We start from the raw sequence: 19625 nt of genomic DNA on the forward strand, positions 1-19625 counted from the left end.
TCACCTCTATGGTGATCCTAACCATTTTGTTTGTTGCTTGGCTCTTCTCATTAACTTTCTTAGAACTCATGGTTAAGGAATTTACTAAAAATTTACACAAAAAAAACAAAATCACGTGAAAATTCACAGAGAGTTATTCGCTGAATGGTAGGAACTGGCGTACTGACGCTCGTGGGCAGTCGAGGCTTTGTTTTGAGAGAGGTAAACAAGGGTAGCGTGTGGTGTCGTGACTCATTTTGATCCATATAAAGATCTAGCACGCGAGTCGTATTTCAAATGAAGGTCATATACCAAGAAAAATGTTTTGCATCCAAACAGGACGTATACCAAGCTGGACTTATTCCAAAGAGGACATATACCGAGGTACCACTGTATATAAAGTACAATGTCTGCCTGTTCCCTATACAACCCTACGTCCTTTGACCAATCTAGTGCTCTCTAGGACCATATGGACAATACAGAGTACTTTGGAACACAAAATTTGGACCCTAGGGGGTCCCAGTGTTTTTTTTTTTTATCCATGTATGCTACAGTTAGCAGAACAGCGCCAACTGCTGGCTCACCACAAGTGAAACATCTGAACAGACTGAAGCCAGACTAGCAGACAAAAGGAGTTTAACATTTCTTACCTGGGCAACGTCGTGTGTTGCTTCCATCTACTGTAATAAAAAATGGAGCATCGTGCGCTTTTACAAGGCGAGGCCTGACTGAGAATGGAAGTGCAGAACGACACAAAGGAGCTGCAAAGGCTCGCTGTTTAGCTCCTGCTTTGTCAGCTCTCCTTCAACTGTCCAACCATAACTAAGAGGACGAAGTCAAGACATGACAGCGTTCATCATTAACAGCCCAGCAAAGAGTTACTGCAATTCTGGAATCCAATAGGGCCCAAAAAGAACAAATTCTTGATTCACGCGGGCAAAGGCATTGGCAGGGAGGCAAGTGTGAGTGACGGATGGGACAGCCAGCAACAACAACAGGGTCACTATATAAAAAAATAACACAGAAACCATTGCTTTTTTTCCTTAACCCATTTTACAAATTTTATGCAGGTAACGCCAGGCATTGTGGGTAGTAATTGTCCAAAGTGCATCCCCTTATCAGCACGTTGTAAAGACACAAGCCTTTTTTGCCAAAGCCACGGGATTCTGATGTTCATACAAGTCCGGGGCCCGCGACTTGCTTTCCAATGATATTCTGATCCCCTGCACCACCTGAATGTGCCCAGCGATAAAGGGAGGCGTGTGCCAACGCTCTGGGCACTGAGAAAACACAGCTCTGTTTATTTACATAGTACAAATAAATGTCATTTTTCTGATGTTATGTTATAAAATGAGATCACCTTTAGCTGTTAGTACTGTTGAAATAAAGTCTAGTGACGCACAAGAGCACTTCACGTCCTCGCCGCACAGTAGCACTCTCTTATTTACTCTACTCAAGCACTAGCAGAACACCCCGAGTGCTCCTGCAGTATTAACGTACTCCAGGGAGCAGCGACTCTCATTATGTTCAGAGGAACAGATGGAATCGGGACTTCAAATCTCCGCTTACATCTGTATATCTGCAGATGCATCTTTGTAATCATTTCATAACGCTTCTCTGTTTAAACATTACGTCTTATGTTTATGCCGCATACTTTCAATTACTGCACAGTGTGCTGGGCTCTTACTGTAAGTGAAAGTACGCTCAGCAATAAATGGAACAATACTCGGCACAGACAGTGGGACCAAAAAGAATTCAGACCCCCTCACTTTCTGCTCGCCTATTGTGTTGTTGGTTTCATTTTAAATGTATACATTTGCCCTTTTTGCCTATTGATCTACAAAAAATCCCTAATGACAAAGTCAAAAGAGGTTTTCAGAAATTATGGCAAATTTATTAAAAATCAAAAACTGAAACCTCTCACGCATAGAAGTATTCAGACACTTAATTCAGTACTTGGGAGAAGCCCCTCTGGCAGCAGCTTTGAGTCTTCTTGGTGAATCTCTACAAGCTTTGAACGCGTAGATTTGGGCTGTTCATCCTGGTAGATCTTCTGAAGTTCCATCAGACTGGATGGGAAGCGCCTGTGAAGTGTCATCTTCAGGTCACACCACACAGGTACCATGGGGGTTTGGGGATGTGGTGGTTAGTTCATGTCTGGGCTTTGGTTGGGCCACTCAAGGACGCTTAGGGTGAACTCACACTGGCAATTCGTTCCGTGCCCGACTGCATATAACCCTGCAAAGTTCAGTTTGTTTGACTAGTGTGATCGTTTCATGCCGGGCCAACAGTCCCAGGTCCTGGCCCACTTGGAAGAGGTGTGCCCGATCACAGTTCAGTAGCATTCGTGAGATCGCTACACGGAAAACAGACATGACGTCAAAGACGCAACAAGTCAGAGAGTGCAATTCTCATTTCATGCAATATGTTTTCAGTTGAAAGCAGGTTTTTATTCTCACTTTACAAATGAACATCAATTGTAGTTGGCAAGAAATGCTGCAAATTCCTCCCTTAATAATATTTGTCACCGTAAAAATCTTCCCAGATGTGCAGCACGATTAACAGTAAAATGCTGCGCTGCACCCTCAATAAATCTCTAAGAGGGTATGGGGTGTCATCCTGCCCTGCACACCTCTAAAACAATCACAAAAGAAGTAAAATCATTATGACATGCACGCTGTCACTCCGGATTTGGGTCTCGTTTTGGCGTTACACAAAGTTGCATGGTGATGATGAACGCAGGCCCGGGCCCAGAACGTTCAGGGCAGTGTGAGTGCAGACCAACAGGGGAGTAGGGAGGGGGGACAATCGCGCTTGGGCACCGTACAGAACAAACGGGCCTAGTGGAAGTACATCCTTGGAGTCTTGTCCTAAAGCCACTCCACTATTGTCTCGGCCTTTAGGCTTCGGATTATTGAACTGTCACCCCGGTCTGAGGTGGTCTGCACTCTGGATCAGATGTTCTTCCAGGACCTCTCTGTATTTAACAATTCATCCTTCCTTTAATTCTGCCCAGTCTCCCTGTCCCCATAGGAATGGCACTGTCACCACCAAGCTTCACTGCAGAAATGTTAACGTTAGTGTTGTAAATGTGTTGATCAGCACAAGCAGCAGGCAGTCTGCTAAATACCTAAAATAGAAACTTTCTTTATGTTTTAGTACTAAGAACCACATTTTGACATGAATTGTATAATGTGTGAGGACTGAAGTCCAAATATCAAACAAACACTGTCACAAAAGGTACATGTATAACAAAACAAGTGTGCTTTTATTCAAGGATATAACTGAAGAAAAAGAAATCGGGTCGAAGCTGATAGGACCGCTTGGGTGGCACGTCGGTAAGAACTGCTGACTCGTAATCAAGAGGTTGCGGGTTTGACTGCGGCGCTCCTCAGAATTAGAGTTTGGAGTAGTAAGCTGCTCTTCTTGTTACTATTGTACAATAAACACACACATTTGATTGGAGTCTGTAACCGCCGGTGTAAACTTATGGTACTTGTGAAGGTCAGTGTTTTTTTGTTATTCGGTTTTATTCTCTCAGTCACACTCACGTTCCCCCCAATCTGACACTGATAGTTTTCAAATAAAGAGGTGAACTCAGATGAGGGTTCAACAGAGAAAGACAACAGAAGCCCTCCCCGTGAGAAACGCCCACTCACATATAAGAACAACGCAGCTGCAGCAGTCGTAAAGGCGAAAGATGGCACCGTTTGGATGCAGCGAGAGGTTGGGCATCATCCTGCCAGTAAGTCTGCCCCACACATTTTGTCGTTAGTACTGTAACATGAAAAAAGTTTCTATTTTGGGTATTTGTTCAGCATTTCTTGCGGTTCTCGCACTTCCTGTCATCTTACATTTGCACAGATTCTTGCAGACATGGAGTACACGTGAAGTGCATGTCTTCCAAATAACGATATATTATTTACCTGGTGATAAAGGCGCTATATGAGCGCCGACCCAAAACAGCCTGACACCAGAGGCACACGTAAAAATTAATAAACTTTTTATTTTTCTTCACCTGGGGGCCACGTCTTCCCCGTGTCCCTCAGGCACAACACAGTCCCACAAACACACAAAAGCACAAATCTTCTCCTTTAAATCCTGCACTCCTCCCGACTCTGGCTTCTCAAGTGGCGGCTGCTGGCTCCTTTTATAAGGCACTCAGAAGTGCTTCAGGTTCTTAATTGCTGACAACCAGATGTGGCAAAAACGCTGCCCATAAGGGCTCAGTAGCTCTTAATGCAGCACCCTCTGGTGGCGCCTGCGGATCCCAACAGGGCTGCACCAAACTCCAACTCCCATGAAGCCCTGCTGGAGTCCGAGACCCCTCAGCAACACAGGGGGGTTGCCATCTAGCATCCCAGGGAAGATACTGGGTAGCCCATGCTTGCTCCCCCAGAACACATACTGAAGGGGCGTCCCGGCTGGGGCCCAATACAATACCCAGATAAACCAGACTTGAGCTGGCAGGGCTGAGCTCCGTCAACTAGCAGTCTGCTTGCTGCTTGTGCTGATCCGGCACATTTACAAAACAAAAGATGCCGATAAGGAGGTGCGAAGGAATTTAAGGTGGGCCCGGCATTATGAGTTTTTTCGTAGACCTCAGGGATTCTAGTGTTAAGTGCTGTTTGGCAGACTCCAGGTCACTAACTTGCGTCTTTTAACTCAGAAGTGACGTCTGTCTGGTCGATGGAGTGCTGCTGGGATGGTCGTCTTTTCCAACAGATTCTCCCATTTCAGCAGGGGACTCCTGAAGCTCTGTCAGAGTGGAACTGTGGGATCTTCTACACTCGGGGGGGACACGTGTGCCTTTCTAAATGAGGCCCAATCGATTCAACGTGCCACTGGTGGACTACTGTCAAGTTCTGGACACATCTCGAGGAGGATTTAAGCAAAACAGGAGGTACCTGAGGAGCACAAATTGTGCCATAGCGAAGAGCCTGAGTACTTCCAGGAATGAGATTTCAGTCTTTGATTTTTAATAAAGTTGTAAACCTTTCTCAAAACACGTCTTCACGTTGTCATGATGGGATATTGAGTGTAAACTGATAGGCAAAAATGGCAAATGTATCCATTTTAAATTAAATCTACAACGTGATAATGTGTGCAGAAAAGTTAAGGGGCCTGAAGGCTTTCTGAATCCGCCATACACGAGCAGACATACAGTAAAGGCCCACGTTAATCCACACGGAAAAGAATCCCTGGCAGTCAGGGGCAAACAGAAGCCATGGACAGTGGTAACCAAAGAAAGAGTTAAAGCAGAACTCGTAAAAACAAAATTAAACTGCTAGTGCTAACAGTTAAGGAAGCAAATGAGTGCAGAGCAGACGATTTCTCCCTGAAAGCCGTATCCATTATTCCAGTACATTACTTCTCAGCTTGACAATACATCCAGACGTCTTCGGTGGCTGAGCTGGGACTCTGCCATACGTTGTTCTGAAAAGCACCTCGGCACAAATCTTATAAATCATTCTAAATTAACTACAGAATGGGAATAATTTCCCTCATGTGCACGTTACTTTCTAACTGGACAACTAACAGGTTACGCTAATGGGGCCCTGAATATAAAGGACTTACAATACGAATACAACGCATTTGGCTATTGATGCACTTCATTTAACAATTTCACATGTAGCCCGATACGAGAATTGAAACAACAGTGTAATGAAGAGCATTTACTCATATAAACAAGTCACACAATCAGTTAAAAAGCGGGTTGTAGTCTTCATTTACATAATCTTAGCAAGTCGGTGGCCATCAGCGGTGGGCTCGCATGAAGCCGGTCGAGTAATGACACGGGCCCAGCAACTCACTCCAACTTATCCATGACTTGCCACTAAAACGTGTGGACACCAGAGGGCACTCCAGCTCCCTAAACCCAACACAACAGACACAGGGCACAAGTTAAAAGCACCAAAAAGCCTTTTTGATTATGTGGGAAACTCTTCCCAAATCGTTTCCCACCACCACAGCCACAAATACAAGAATAGTACAGCACACAGTTATTCTTCTTTCTCTCTCACTCTGTGTTTGGTTCTTTGCCTCCTCCACTCCTCACAGAAAGATTTGTCCACCTTTCACCAGACTCTGGCTCATCTTGGTGAGGCTAGCAAGTCCTTTAATACTGGCCAACCTGGAAGAGCTTCTGCTCTGCCGCCTACGTGGTCTGTAAGCACTCCTGCGTAAGACAGAAACCACATATGCTCCCCAGTTTTTGCAGCACCGCCTGGTGGCACCCACAGTACCCAACAGGGCTGAGGTAAAGAACTCCAAGTCCCATGATGCTCAGTGGGAATCCAGGGCACCACCGCAACCCAGGGGAGCTGCCATCTAGCATTCTGGGGGAGGCAGTGCCCTAAAGCAGCTGACATCCCCCTTCCTCTTGGGTGTCCTGGCCAGGTTGGGTTGCCGGGTGTCCCTTACAACGTCTACACTTGAAGTGGTGGGCTCTGTGCGCATGACAGCTGACAATCAATGGATGCTCATCCGAAAGAACAATTCATATAATGCAGCGTCAAGGAATAAGGAACGGAGCTCACAAACAGAAGAGAAGCTTGACTGTCTGCTCTCTTGTGGATAAATGGATATAATGAGGGAATTAGAAATCAACTTGATGCATTAGGATTAAAAGTCAAGACGGAGGTAAAGAATTCAGGGGTCATTATTGACTCGGACCTGAATTTTAAATCCCATATTAATCAGATCACTAGGAGAGCATTTTTTTCACTGAAGAAATATAACAAAAGTCAGACCTCTTATAACAATGCGAGATGCTGACAAATGAGTTCAGGCATTTGCTTTCAGTCGGCTAGATTACTGAAACGCACTCCACTCAGGACCACCTAAAAGAGACATCAATCGATTACAACGAGTGCAGAATGGAGCTGCTAGAACCTTAACTGGGAAAAGAAAATCCGAGCACATCACACCAGTCTGTGCGTCACTACACTGGTTACCTGTGTCATTTAGGATTGACTTTAAAATACTGCTGATGGTTTATAAAGCCTTAAATCATCTGCTCCATCTTACATCTCGGAATGGCTGTCACCTTACACTCCAAATCGTAACCTTAGATCTTCAAATGAGGGTCTGCTTATCATTACCAAGAGCTAAACTTAACAGAAGTGGTGAGGTGGGCGGCCTTCTGCTGTTAGGCACCTCAAATCTGGAACAGCTGACCGATAGAAAGTCGCCAAGCTAATACGGTGGAGCACTTTAAAACACTGCTGAAAACACGTTACTTTAACATGGCTTTCCCATAACTTCATTTTAGTTTAATCCTGATGCTCTGTATATTTAATTAATTATCATTACTATTCATGGTGGCTCCAAAATCCGTACTAACCCCTTCTTTCTGTTCTTTTCCTGGTTTCCTGTGCTGACGATCTGCGCCGCACCTGATCAAAGCACCGTGATGTCCCTACATTGATGGATTAAATGTCAGAAGTCCACATGACCGTCTTCATCAAGTCCTTCCACGTGAACCCTGAATACAATGAGGACTGATTGAGGTCACTGATGTTAGGTAGAATGCCTAGAGGGGGCTGGGTGGTCTCGTGGCCTTTGAACCCCTGCAGATTTTATTTTATTTTTTTTTGTTTCTTCTGTCCTCCCTGGCCATCGGACCTTACTTTTATTCTATCATAATTAGAGTTGCCTGATTTTATTTTCTTATATATTTTGTCTTTCTTCATCCTGTAAAACACTTTTAGTTACATCATTTGTATGAAAATGTGCTCTAGAAATAAATATTGTTGTTGTATTTTATGTGCCACGATAGAATGGAGACAAGGGCCAAGCTTGTAGCTGAACTCGCAGTACTTGTTAACCCCTAAATACAGCGTCAGCTCCGTCAGGCACCACATTATTGGCTGTCACTAAAAGAGGCGAGCGTGACTGCACTGGAAGGTCGGTAAACGTGAAATAGCCAGCAATTTGTAGACATCTGAATTGACACGGCCTGGCGACGAGATCAGTAATGTGGTCAGCAAGTCTGGCAGAGCCCACGTCTAAAAGTCGGGTAATGCGACGTCAGCCTTTGAGATGACAGCCACGTCGACTGAATTTGAATTGCAATACTCCAGGAAACAACTTGGTTAACAAAAGACTTGTGAAATGCCCATGGATGCTCATGGATGATATCTGTCCAGGGTGCAGTACCATTTTTACAATTTAAATACACCGATAGTGTAATAAAATGGAATATAACATCAGAAGTAGTAATGTCCATAAGCAGCCTTCATACCATCGAAATGCCGACTAACTCACTAAGCACAGACGCTTGCCAGACCCCATATGGACCCCCTTTAATGACTCTCTCCTACAACAGAGCACAAAGATGGCAGCACACAGGACAACCATTTTATTTTAAATTGTCGCTTCCTTAAATATTTTTGTGATGACGACAGGCAACTTCAGGCTGAACACAAACATGATTTTAGGCACAAAATACCTGGAGAAATGTGGCATTAACTTTTACTAAATTTAGTGCGTTTAATCGCTTAATGAGGCGGACACATTGCATTCGTTCAGCTGAGCTTAACATGTTTTTGCTGCCAATTTTCATTTGTACTCTGCTTCTCGATTCAGTGTCCAACGTCAACGGATTCCACTTGCCCTGTTAACTGTGCCTCCATCGAGGCAATGTCCTGGTGGAACTCGACCCCGTACTCGTCACTGAGTGGGGAAGTAGTCCAAAGGAAATGAATCTACAGTCGCGGCCAAAACTTTTGAGAAGGACCGAGGGTTGGTTTTCACCAAGTTTGCTGCTTCAGTGTTTTAAGATCTTTGTGTCAGATGTTTCTCTGGTGTACTGAAGTAGAATGACAAGCAGTTCAGAAGTTTCAAAGGCTTTTATTGTCAATAACATGAAGTTTATGCAAAGAATCAACGTTTGCAGTGTTGCCCCTTCTTTCTTTTTCAAGACCTCTGCAATTCACCCTGGCAGGCTGTCTGCCAATCAACTTCTGGGTCAAATCCTGACAGATGGCAGCAGCCCATTCTTGCAGAATCAAACCTTGGAGTTTGTCAGAATTGGTGGGTTTTTGTTTGTCCACCCGCCTCTGAAGGATTGACCACAAGTTCTCAATGGGGAGTTTCCTGGTCAAGGACCCCAAATTTCAATGTTTTGTTCCCTGAGCCACTTAGTTGTCACTTTTGCCTTATGGCCCGGTGTTCCATCATGTTGGTCACCAAACTCTTCTTGGATGGGTGGCAGAAGTTGTTCTCAGGGGATGTTTTGGTCCCATTCTTTATTCATGGCTGTGTTTTCTTAGGCCAAATAGTGAGTAAGCCCACCGCCTTGGCTGAGAAGCAACCCCACGTGACATGAATGGTCTCAGGATGCTTTACTGTTGGCATGACACAGGACTGATGGTAGTGTCGCTCACCTTTTCTTTTTTGGAAAGAATAATTGGAAGTAATTGGAAAAGCAGATACATCACAGAAGATGACTTTCCACCAGCAGTCCAATCCCTCTACCTTTCACAGAATATCAGTCTGTCCCTGATGGTTTTCTTGGTGGCTTCTTTGATGCCCACCATGAAACCTACCAGGCCATCCTCCAAAAGTCTTCACCTCGCTCACTCCTGCCTGCTGTCATTCCTGAGCAAGCTCTGCCTTGGCGGTGCCCACAGCTGAATCAACTTTAGGAGACGCTAATGGCACTTGCTGGACTCTTTTGGGCGCCCTGAAGCCTTCTTCACCTCTCTATTGTAACTCAACCAGCGTGACCTCCATCCTTGTCCTCGTCTCGCCTGAGAGAACAAGAGGATCACTGAAGTGACGTCAGCAGATCCTGTTGTGGCAAGGCTGACATGCAGTGGGTTTTTTGGGATGAAGTTCACTTTCATGGCAAAGAGGGACCTTGTAATTCATCTGCTCACACGTCAGAACATTCTGTCGATGCAAATTGCCATCATAAAAACTAAAGCAGCAAACTTGGTGAAAATTCATATTTGTGTCCTTCTCAAAACTTTTAGCCACAACTGTACAGCGACATGTTGCACTTCATGGTTTTGTATACTCGAAGGATGCTGTCAGCCAGCTGGACGTAGTTTGCTGCTGCTCTGCAGTTGCCAACAGCCATTCGATTCCTTCTGACCCCACAAGTGGGTCTTCAAACTGCTCGTCACTGATGACTTGAGGAATAAGACACGCGCTTTCCTTGATCTTGGCCTCAGTTATTTGTGGAGATGTGTCTCAAATATCGAAATGCTTTCACAAACTGTTTCATCAGTCCAAGTTTCATATGAAGAGGTGGCACAGATATCTGTTGGGCTGGCAAGTGGCTCATGTGGCACACTCTTCTGCCCTGCAGTGGCCAGTTCTTTTCGAGGTAATGAGACCATTTGGCATGGCTGTCACAGTTATCTGAGCGGCAGTGCCACGGCTGTCCCAGTTGTAGTGTATACGTGTATTATAATATGAAAGGAAGTCACCAAAACAGGTGACTGTGATAAAACCATATATGACAGGAAAATGTAAAGGCGATTTATTTTGAAAACTGAAATTTTAGTGATTGGCAATAATGGTTATAATGAGGTTATTAGAAATAAACTTGATGCATTAGGATTAAAAGTCAAGACAGAGGTAAAGAATTTAGGGGTAACCGTTGACTGTAATCTGAATTTTTAATCGCATATTCATCAGATCACTAGGACAGCATTTTTTCACTTAAGAAACATAAGTAAAGTTAGACTTCTTATATCTTTGAAAGATGCTGAGAAATGAGTTCACACTTTAGCTTTCAGTCGACTAGATTATTGTAACACACTCCTCTTAGGACCACCAAAAATAGACATCAATCAATTACAACGAGTGCAGAATGGAGCTGATAAAATCTTAACTAGGAGAAGAAAATCCGAGCACATTTCTCCAGTTTTGATGTCACTACACTGGTTACCTGTGTCTTTCAGAATTGACTTTAAAATACAGCTTATGGTTTACAAAGCCTTAAATAATCTGCGCCATCTTATATATCGGAGTGTCTGACACGTTGCATTCCAAATCGTAACCTCAGATCTCCAAATGAGGGTCTGCTTAGAATTCCAAGAGCAAAACTTAAAAGAAGTGGTGAGGCGGGCGGGCGGGCGGCCTTCTGCTGTTAGGCACCTCAAATCTGGAATAGCCTGCCAATAGGAATTCACCAGGCTGATACGGTGGAACACTTTAAAAAAAATGCTAAAAACACATTACTGTAACATGGCTCTCTCATACCTTCATTTTAATTTAATCCTGATGATCTGTATATTCAATTAATTCTCATTACTATTCATGGTGGCTCCATAATCCGTACTGACCCCTACTCTCTCTTCTGTTCTTTTTACGGTTTTCTGTGGTGGCGCCCTGCGCCCCCACCACCTGATCAAAGCACCGTGATGTCCTACATTGATGGACTAAAGGCCAGAAGTCCACGTGACCGTCATCATCAAGTCCTTCCATGAGAACCCTGAATACTGAGAACTGATCATTTATGTTAAGTAGACTGCCTAGAGGGGGCTGGGTGGTCTCATGGCCTCGGACCCCCTGCAGGTTTTATTTTTTCTCCAGCCGTCTGGAGTTTTTTTTTTCTGTCCTCCCTGGCCATCGGACCTTACTTTTATTCTGTGTTAATGAGTTTTGTCTTATTTTAATTCTTACTTTGTCCTTTTTTCTCTTTCTTCATCATGTAATGCACTTTGAGCTCATTATTTGTATGAAAATGTGCTATAGAAATAAATGTTGATTAGCAGGCCAAACTCCATAAGATACACTCAAAGGTGTTAAGGACGCAAAGTCTTCATCATCCGGTGCAAAACTGGTCACTTTCACTTATGGCACGTTAAGGAATCTTAAGGTCTTACCTGGTAAACGTGGAAGGCGTTGGCAGCCCGTCCTCGCAAGAAGACTGAAGGGATCCAGACGTTAATGAGAGCCCGATGAGTTCTGGAGGAAACAAAATACCAAAAAATCACAATGGGGAACAAACTCCTAAGATACCGGGCCTCATCTTGGAAACGTCATCGGAATAAAACAAACCAGGCCATCGCTTTATCAGGCTCGGAAGATCAATTCAATAGGGCGAGATGCCTTATAAGGACTTTAAGGGAAGGTGTTTGTGAGTTTTGTTTTTTTCTGGGTATATTATGCTTATATGCTGTCTGTGTTAATATAACAGAAGCGCTCGCTGAGTTTAAACAGCAAGTAAACCAAATCGCAAGTGCTGATGCAAAATTCAGATATATAAATACAAAAGAAGAGAGTTGCTTAGCTCTCCGTACTCACATTTCAAAATCTGACAAGCTAGGATCCTCTGACGTTTGACTAAGATCTCCAGGAACCTGAAAAAATCCAAATGTGTGTGTAAAAATGGGCTATAACTGTAATAAAAAAACACACATATAAGTCAATCAGTTCCTAGTTAGGCCATTTCAGGGAGTGCCTCATACAACACAGTGAGGTGCAGAGCACCTCAACCACCGACACCTCTAAACTTATTATGGGGTTTAGGAATCGGATGGATAGATAGATAGATAGATAGATAGATAGATAGATAGATAGATAGATAGATAGATAGATAGATAGATAGATAGATAGATAGATAGATAGATAGATAGATAGATAGATAGATAGATAGAAGACGTCCATAAGGGGGGCAGACATCCATTTCATTTCAGGGCCTGCATCTCCTCTTCAATCCTGAGCACCTGCAGAGAGACGTCCAGCTGCTCACTGAAAGGGGATCTTGTTCTCTGTCGTAAACGGCGGTTTGGCAGCGGGTCGGTTCCAAGGCTCACATCAAAGACACACACACACCTGGAGAGAGGCTGGGCAGAGGAAAGCTTCCCAGTTTATAATAAATGGAGAAGATCGGCCAAGCGCAGTCGTGGATGCCAACTCCACAAATTAATAACAAGGCAGTAATGAGCCAGAGAAACTTCTGCCCAAGAGACGAGAGGAGGCAGCAGCGGAGAGGACGACGGCGGCACTGACGACTCTTGAGATTTGAGCACAGTGAGGCAGCTCCCGTTAAAGCCAGAGTGCCAGGCCATCAAAGAGGCACTGTGACGATGACGATGCGGGTTCTGCTTCCTGCTCCCACTGAACCCGACACCGTCAGTAATGTCACCAGATGAGCTGGACAATGAAGACACCAAAACGAAGCAAGGGGAAGGTGGAAAGTGCAAACAGTGCATTAATTAAAATAAAAAAAAAAACAACAAAACCAAATCAGCATCCAAAACGTCATTAAATAAATAATCAGTTAAATACAGGGTGAAACAATGGAGGTTAAAATCCAAGAAATATTTCCATTAAAAGCGAGGTGAAAACAATAGCTGGAAGCAATCTTTGAAAAACAAGACCCGGTGCCCGCCTTCTGCTGGCAGATCCCCTGCCTCTCCATTCCGGGCCCTGCACCAGGGGAGTCACCCTACCTGCAGCGGACCTTCTCCTGCTTCTGCTGGTCTGGTAGCTTCCCGATCCCTGGCTTCGTTTGGCTGATCCAGACCGACACTTGGGTTCCCCAGGGCGCTCACGCTTGGGGCTTCAACCTCCCAAGCCTCCGACTCTTGCTGCTGCCTACCTTCTGGTCACTCCTGCTCCTCTTAAGTGCTCAGCAGGAGTGACCACTACTTCCTACCCCCGAGTGCTGGCCAAACACCCCACTAAGGGGATCTTCTCCCAGCTGCCTGTCCAGATTACAAAGAGCCTACTCTCGTTCACTCGCTCCCACACCGGCTCTCAGCGCCCAGCTTTCTTCTTCTTTTCCTAACCTCTGGTCTCTTCCTCGTTTTTTATCTTCTCCCTCCACACTTGCGCTCCTACTATATTATATATTATATATACAGTCATATGGAAAAGTTGGGGAACCCCTCTTAATTCTTTGGATATTTGTTCATCATTGGCTGAGCTTTCAAAGTAGCAACTTCCTTCTAATATCTGACGTGCCTTATGGAAACAGTAGGATTTCAGCAGTGACATTAAATTTACTGGATTAACAGAAAATATGTAATATACATTATAACAAAATTAGACAGGTGCATTAATGTGGGCCCCCCAACAGAGATATGACATCATTACTTAGTTGAGCCTCCTTTTAGCCTCTCGACGCTGTCGTCCTATAGCCTGTGATGAGTGTCTAGATTCTGATGGAGGTATTTCTGACCATTCTTCATACAAAATCTCTCCAGTTCAGTTCAATTTGATGGACAGCCTGCTTGAAATCATCCCATAGATTTTCAATGTTATTCAAGTCAGGGGTCTGTGACGGCCATTCCTGAACGTTGTACTTCTCCCTCTGCATGAATGCCTTTGTAGATTTCCAACTGTGTTTTGGCTCATTGTCTTGTTGGAATATCCAACCCCTGCGTAACTTCAACTTTGTGACTGATGCGTGAACATTATCCTGAAGAATTTGTTGATATTGGGGTGAATTCATCTGACCCTCGACTTTAACAAGTACCCCAGTCCCTGAAGTAGCCACACTGCCCAACAGCATGATGGGACCTCCACCAAATTTGACAGTAGGTAGCAGGTGTTTCACTTGGAATGCGGTGTTCTTCTTCTGCCATGCAAAGCGCTTTTTGTTAGGACAAAATAACTCTGTTTTTGTCTCATCAGTCCAAAGCACTTTGTTCCCAAATGAATCTGGCTTGTCTAAATGAGCATTGGCATACAACAAGCGACTCTGTTTGTGGCGTGAGTGCAGAAAGGGCTGCTCTGTTATCACCCTGCCATACAGATGTGCTGAATTGTAGAACGATGTCCAGATACACCATCTGCAGCGAGATGTTCTTGCAGGTCTTTGGAGGTGATCTGTGGGTTGTCTGTAACCATTCTCACAATCCTGCGCATATGCCGCTCCTGTATTTTTCTTGGTCTGCCAGACCTGCTGTGTTGGTTTAACAGCAACTGTGCCTGTGGCCTTCCATTTCCTGATTCCATTCCTTACAGTTGAAGCTGACAGCTTAAAACTCTGAGATGGCTTTGTGTAGCCTTCCTCTAAAAGATGAGACTCAACAATCTTTGTCTTCAGATCTTTGGAGAGGGGTTCCTAATCGTTTTCATTTGACTGTATATACATATATATATACATAAATATATATATACACATATATATATATATATATATATATATATATATATATATATATATATATATATATATATATATACACACACACCCCACTGACTTAACAGAGATGAGTTAGGATTCTTCCAAATGAGAACGTCAAATCTATGTGCCAATAACGTTGTTGGATCTTGGCCTGGAAACATTTTGGACAACTGTAAACGAGAGCAATGCGCTCGATATATCATTTTGAGTTGAATAATTCTATGCATTGCACATATGGAGCTCGAATGAATCCTGTGCATTCCTACTTCCCACTCCTTTTCTCCTAAAATATATAGGGTGGTCCAGATCTAATTATGCAATTTTCATTACGCTATAACTTATTAAGTTTATTACATAGAGAATTCACAAAAAATTATTTTTGTTGCTGATAGATGGCAGTACCTGTCCTGCATTCCAAAATGGCGGGGAGATGATTGTCAGTCGAACAGAGGGTACGATGTGTTCACCTTTTCATAATTGCATAATTAGATCTGGACCCCCCTGTATAATGGGGACATGGCACAGGTGTGGCGATTAGCAGCTCCCGGTGTCAATTACGGATGCGGACGATTCCTCACCTGAGCACAAAAGCAAAAAAACACCTGCGGCACAAAGTGTCCGAGAACCGCTCCGGCCGCACTATCATGCCCTCCTCTATAAGCCGCGAGTGTGCCGATTATTTATTTAAAAACTGGCCTTTTCTTTTAAGCCGTGGACCTGCTATACCACAGGCACAGGCCAACTCCCCCGAGGGGCCCTTAAAGTCACCACTGAACTTACGGCGGATTCAGGAAGCATTCCGACCCTTTAGCCACTTACATTAAGAGCAGAAATTCTTTATATAAGAAGAATCATAAAGGTCAAGCATCTTTGTGACGTAACCGCTGCAGTCAGACACCAAACCCTTACAACATCTTCACACATTCATCCAATGCTGCGTCACAAAGGATTTGTCAAACATCTTTTAAAAAGCCCCCTTGTGAAGTTATATTTGGTGTTGAAGAAACGAACATCCATTGTCGGACACAAAGAGCCCTTACTGTATCTCCACAGGAGGAACATCTCTGCTAAAAACCAAAGAGGGTACTCGCCATTCAGAGGCCGCAGGTAACGGGACAATGGCGGCCTTCAGCCCTCCATGGATAATCAGATTTATTTATTATGAGCAGGCATTCATTTTAAAGAGCCACGTCACCTGACCTCACAAAGGCAGATTACTCTTTCTTAATATTAAGAGGAGTCACTTCTATCTCACTAGACAGATTTGTCTCCCTAAAGTGAGAGATGCATTGCTTACTGACTGTGGGCAAGGCTGGGGTGTCAAACTCAGACCCTTGTGGGCCGGGGTGGCAGCAGATTTTCATTCTAGCCATTTTCTTAATTAGTCACCAATTACTACTGCTAATGGAAAAGACTTCCATTGCCTGCACGTTAATTGATCCGAGTTACAGGATTCAGAACTGTTCATTCTTTCTTTCCTAAACATTAACGAGATGGAAAGCGAGCCGGTGGATTTGGAAACGTCTGGTGTGGCAGAATGAAAGCATTAAGAGGTCACAGGATTGAACTGTGCGTTTCAATGGCCTTTAATTACAAAATTGGTTAAGAGTGAAAATGGAGGGCCGACAGGAAGCTTCATCGGAGACCCCCACGAGTCAGCTGGTCAGCTGTTTGCTCGCCTCACATTTCTTCTCCATTCAACAGCTTGTTTAAAAAAAAAAATGAAAAAAATTAATGATTCAGAATCTTAAAAAACAAGCAAATTAAAATTTAGGCAAAAGGAGGACGTGCCATTAGCAGCACTAATTGGTTTATCTGTGTTATGTAAGTGCATATTGACTTCATTTCATTTATTATTTTTGGTATTTCCTTTATTTATATACTTATCTGTTTCTAATTTATTATTTTTCTTTCTTCTTTTTTTTTTTTTTGTTTTAACATCTTTTAAAGCACTTTGAGCCACATGTCTTGTATGAAAGTGTGCTACACAAATGTAAATGTCGTTGTTGTTACTAATTAAGAAAACAAACATCCAGCAGGATTCGGCTGGGACACCACAGCTTTACGTAACGTGACGCACTTCTTACTGACGTGAATTTCAAGTTGGCTCCTTGGGACCCTCTGTGGCGGCTGCTTTGTGTCCCGCACAGTCAACCCGCAAATCAGCTCGCTGTTTAAAAAGCTCATCGTTTCTTATTCTTATTTTATATTCATAGAAGTACAGTAGTTTGAGAGTTACATTTGTAAGAAATTAAAAACAAAAAAATCTGCCATAGTTTTAAATGATTAACTTTAAATGCTATTTTAACATGGAGATTATTCTCTCTTACTTGTATCCAAATACTGACATTTAATGATAGGCAGAGCAGACACCAGCGCAGTAAACACTACGTGTGAAAAGACAGCAGCTACTTAACACACAGACACACGTAAACACTGGCGTCACTCAGGAAAAACGTAACACAGCACTCTGTAGTTTGAGGAATAAACACAGGGAACTGGGAAATGGCAGCCTGTTTAATTAAGGGAGGTAGGCAGGCACTCATTAAAAAGATAAAGAGAGATGTGAAAGGCGCTATATCATTCACAGAGAGAGCTAGTTAATGTGAAAGGCACTAAATAATGATAGATAGATAGATAGATAGATAGATAGATAGATAGATAGATAGATAGATAGATAGATAGATAGATAGATATCATATGCACTGTATCAATCAATAAATAAATATTTTTATATTATGACAAACGACAACCCTCTCTCTTAAATATATCAGAATGAAAGAAAAGAAACTAAAATAAAAAGAAATAAAGCAGCTGACTTGAGAAAGATAAAAAGAGGATTCCCAGTCCCAATGAGCCACACGGGGGACTCAGGACTAAACTTGAAGCCCACTGTGCTGTCTCTCAGAGTCACAAACAAGGCCAAAGGGGGTGTGAGGCCTCCAGGAGACCCATTAAGCCAGCCGGACCCTTCACTGACCTGCCAGGTCGGGCCCTAAACGCTACTTGCTGGCTTCAGTCAAAGCAGGCCCCAAACTTGGCAAGCAGTCTTTAAAACTTCAAAATATAAGTAAGGTCCCACAATATATTAAAATGTTTCACAGGGCAGTGTAAAACTGTCAAATTCTGGCTTGTACAAATTTCACAATAATCTTTGTGAAATATAGATTTATTAACAAAAATAGAAATACAGCAAAAATTGTTAACAAAGCAAACAGGCAAAAGGATTTGCCTAAAAAGGCAATCCACAGCAAACAAGCTCCGATACGTGATCCAGTAACATTACTCTCAAAGAAAAGCAAAAATCCACAAAAGGAATGCAAAACTCCAAATTCAACTTAATGTTCTGCTGCTGAGTCTTTCTTTCCTGAATGAAAATAAAGCCAGGAGGAGGAGCCAGCAGCGTGATGTCAATGTAGCCCCACCCCCTGTAGCTCCACCCACAATGTAGACAGAATGGTCAGACATTTAAAGTTACAGGACACGATTATTAAGTCATAGACAAACACAAAAGAGGAATGACATAAAACCCAGAAAAAGAATCATTCAAAAAGGACAATAAAACAAAAAACTAAACCCAAACCGGGGAGGAAAAGACTTTGGCTGTAACATAAGCCAGTGTTCTAAGGACAGTTAAGCCTAACTTCACCCAGCTTTGCTGTTTTTTTTCTGGTGGCGGCTCCTCTTTTACTCACCGGGCCACGGAGGTCTATCAGCTCCTGTCGCATCTGAGCTATCAACTGATCCTTCGCCATCAGCGACCGGTAAAGCCTCTCGTTGAACTCAATCAGCTCACCATGCATCTCTGCCACCTGCAAGAGAAGAAGACATCTTCAGTCAGACAGGTGACACTGGGGGTGGCTGACTGGACTGGCACAGTTCAAATTCAAAAGCTAACTGGGACACAGATGAGAGCTCGTCACCCTTGTCATTAACCTGCTATCGTGACGGACATTCTCACCTCTCCGATACAGGTATGCACTGCTTGACGTCCACGATATGTTCTGTGAAACGAGACATCATGTGACACCTTATTCTAAACAGGACTCAGCAGAGCTATATGGGATACGGCAGTGGACCCGTTTTCACCAAATACTGAGAGATAATGCTTTGGCTTTCCAGAGACGTACGACACGAGATTGCTTGCTGCTGCCTATGAGTCGAAGCTCACTCTGCTACGCGGTTTTTACTTGTACCTTTGGAAAGAAAAGTACGGTAGTGGCAGCGCAATCGCTTTGCACACAAGAGACACGTCACATGGGAATTTCCCCCCCAAGAACATTTCTCATATCCTTTGCTGTTGTCCAGACTTGGTCACCAAGTTATTGACAAAGTTACTGTTTGTTATACCTGCATATTTATCACTCTTTAATTTAATATTGTTCTTTATCAGTATGCTGCTGCTGGAGTGTGGGAATTTCCCCCTTGGGATTAATAAAGTATCCATCTATCTACCATTGGGTTTCCGTTTAATTTGGATCTTCAGTATGGTTTTTTTTCTCCACGAGAATATGAGATTAAAAATGTTCTCGACCAACACCACCTTCTA

At 43.4% G+C, this 19625-nt stretch overlaps 1 protein-coding gene across 2 annotated transcripts in view; it reads right to left on the reverse strand.

Annotated features, from left to right (window-relative positions):
- Positions 1 to 19625, reverse strand: part of snx29 (sorting nexin 29) — a 439469-nt gene that overhangs the window by 78143 nt on the left and 341701 nt on the right. For both annotated transcript variants that reach the window (XM_039774869.1, XM_039774870.1), the window contains exons 16-18: positions 18772 to 18888; positions 12244 to 12299; positions 11823 to 11904 (exon numbers count right to left, since the gene is read on the reverse strand). In XM_039774869.1, coding sequence (XP_039630803.1) covers positions 11823 to 11904; positions 12244 to 12299; positions 18772 to 18888 — 255 coding nt within the window. The remainder of the gene's footprint in view (positions 1 to 11822; positions 11905 to 12243; positions 12300 to 18771; positions 18889 to 19625) is intronic.

Source organism: Polypterus senegalus, chromosome 13, assembly GCF_016835505.1.
Source record: "Polypterus senegalus isolate Bchr_013 chromosome 13, ASM1683550v1, whole genome shotgun sequence".
NCBI classification, from domain to species: Eukaryota; Metazoa; Chordata; class Cladistia; order Polypteriformes; family Polypteridae; genus Polypterus; species Polypterus senegalus.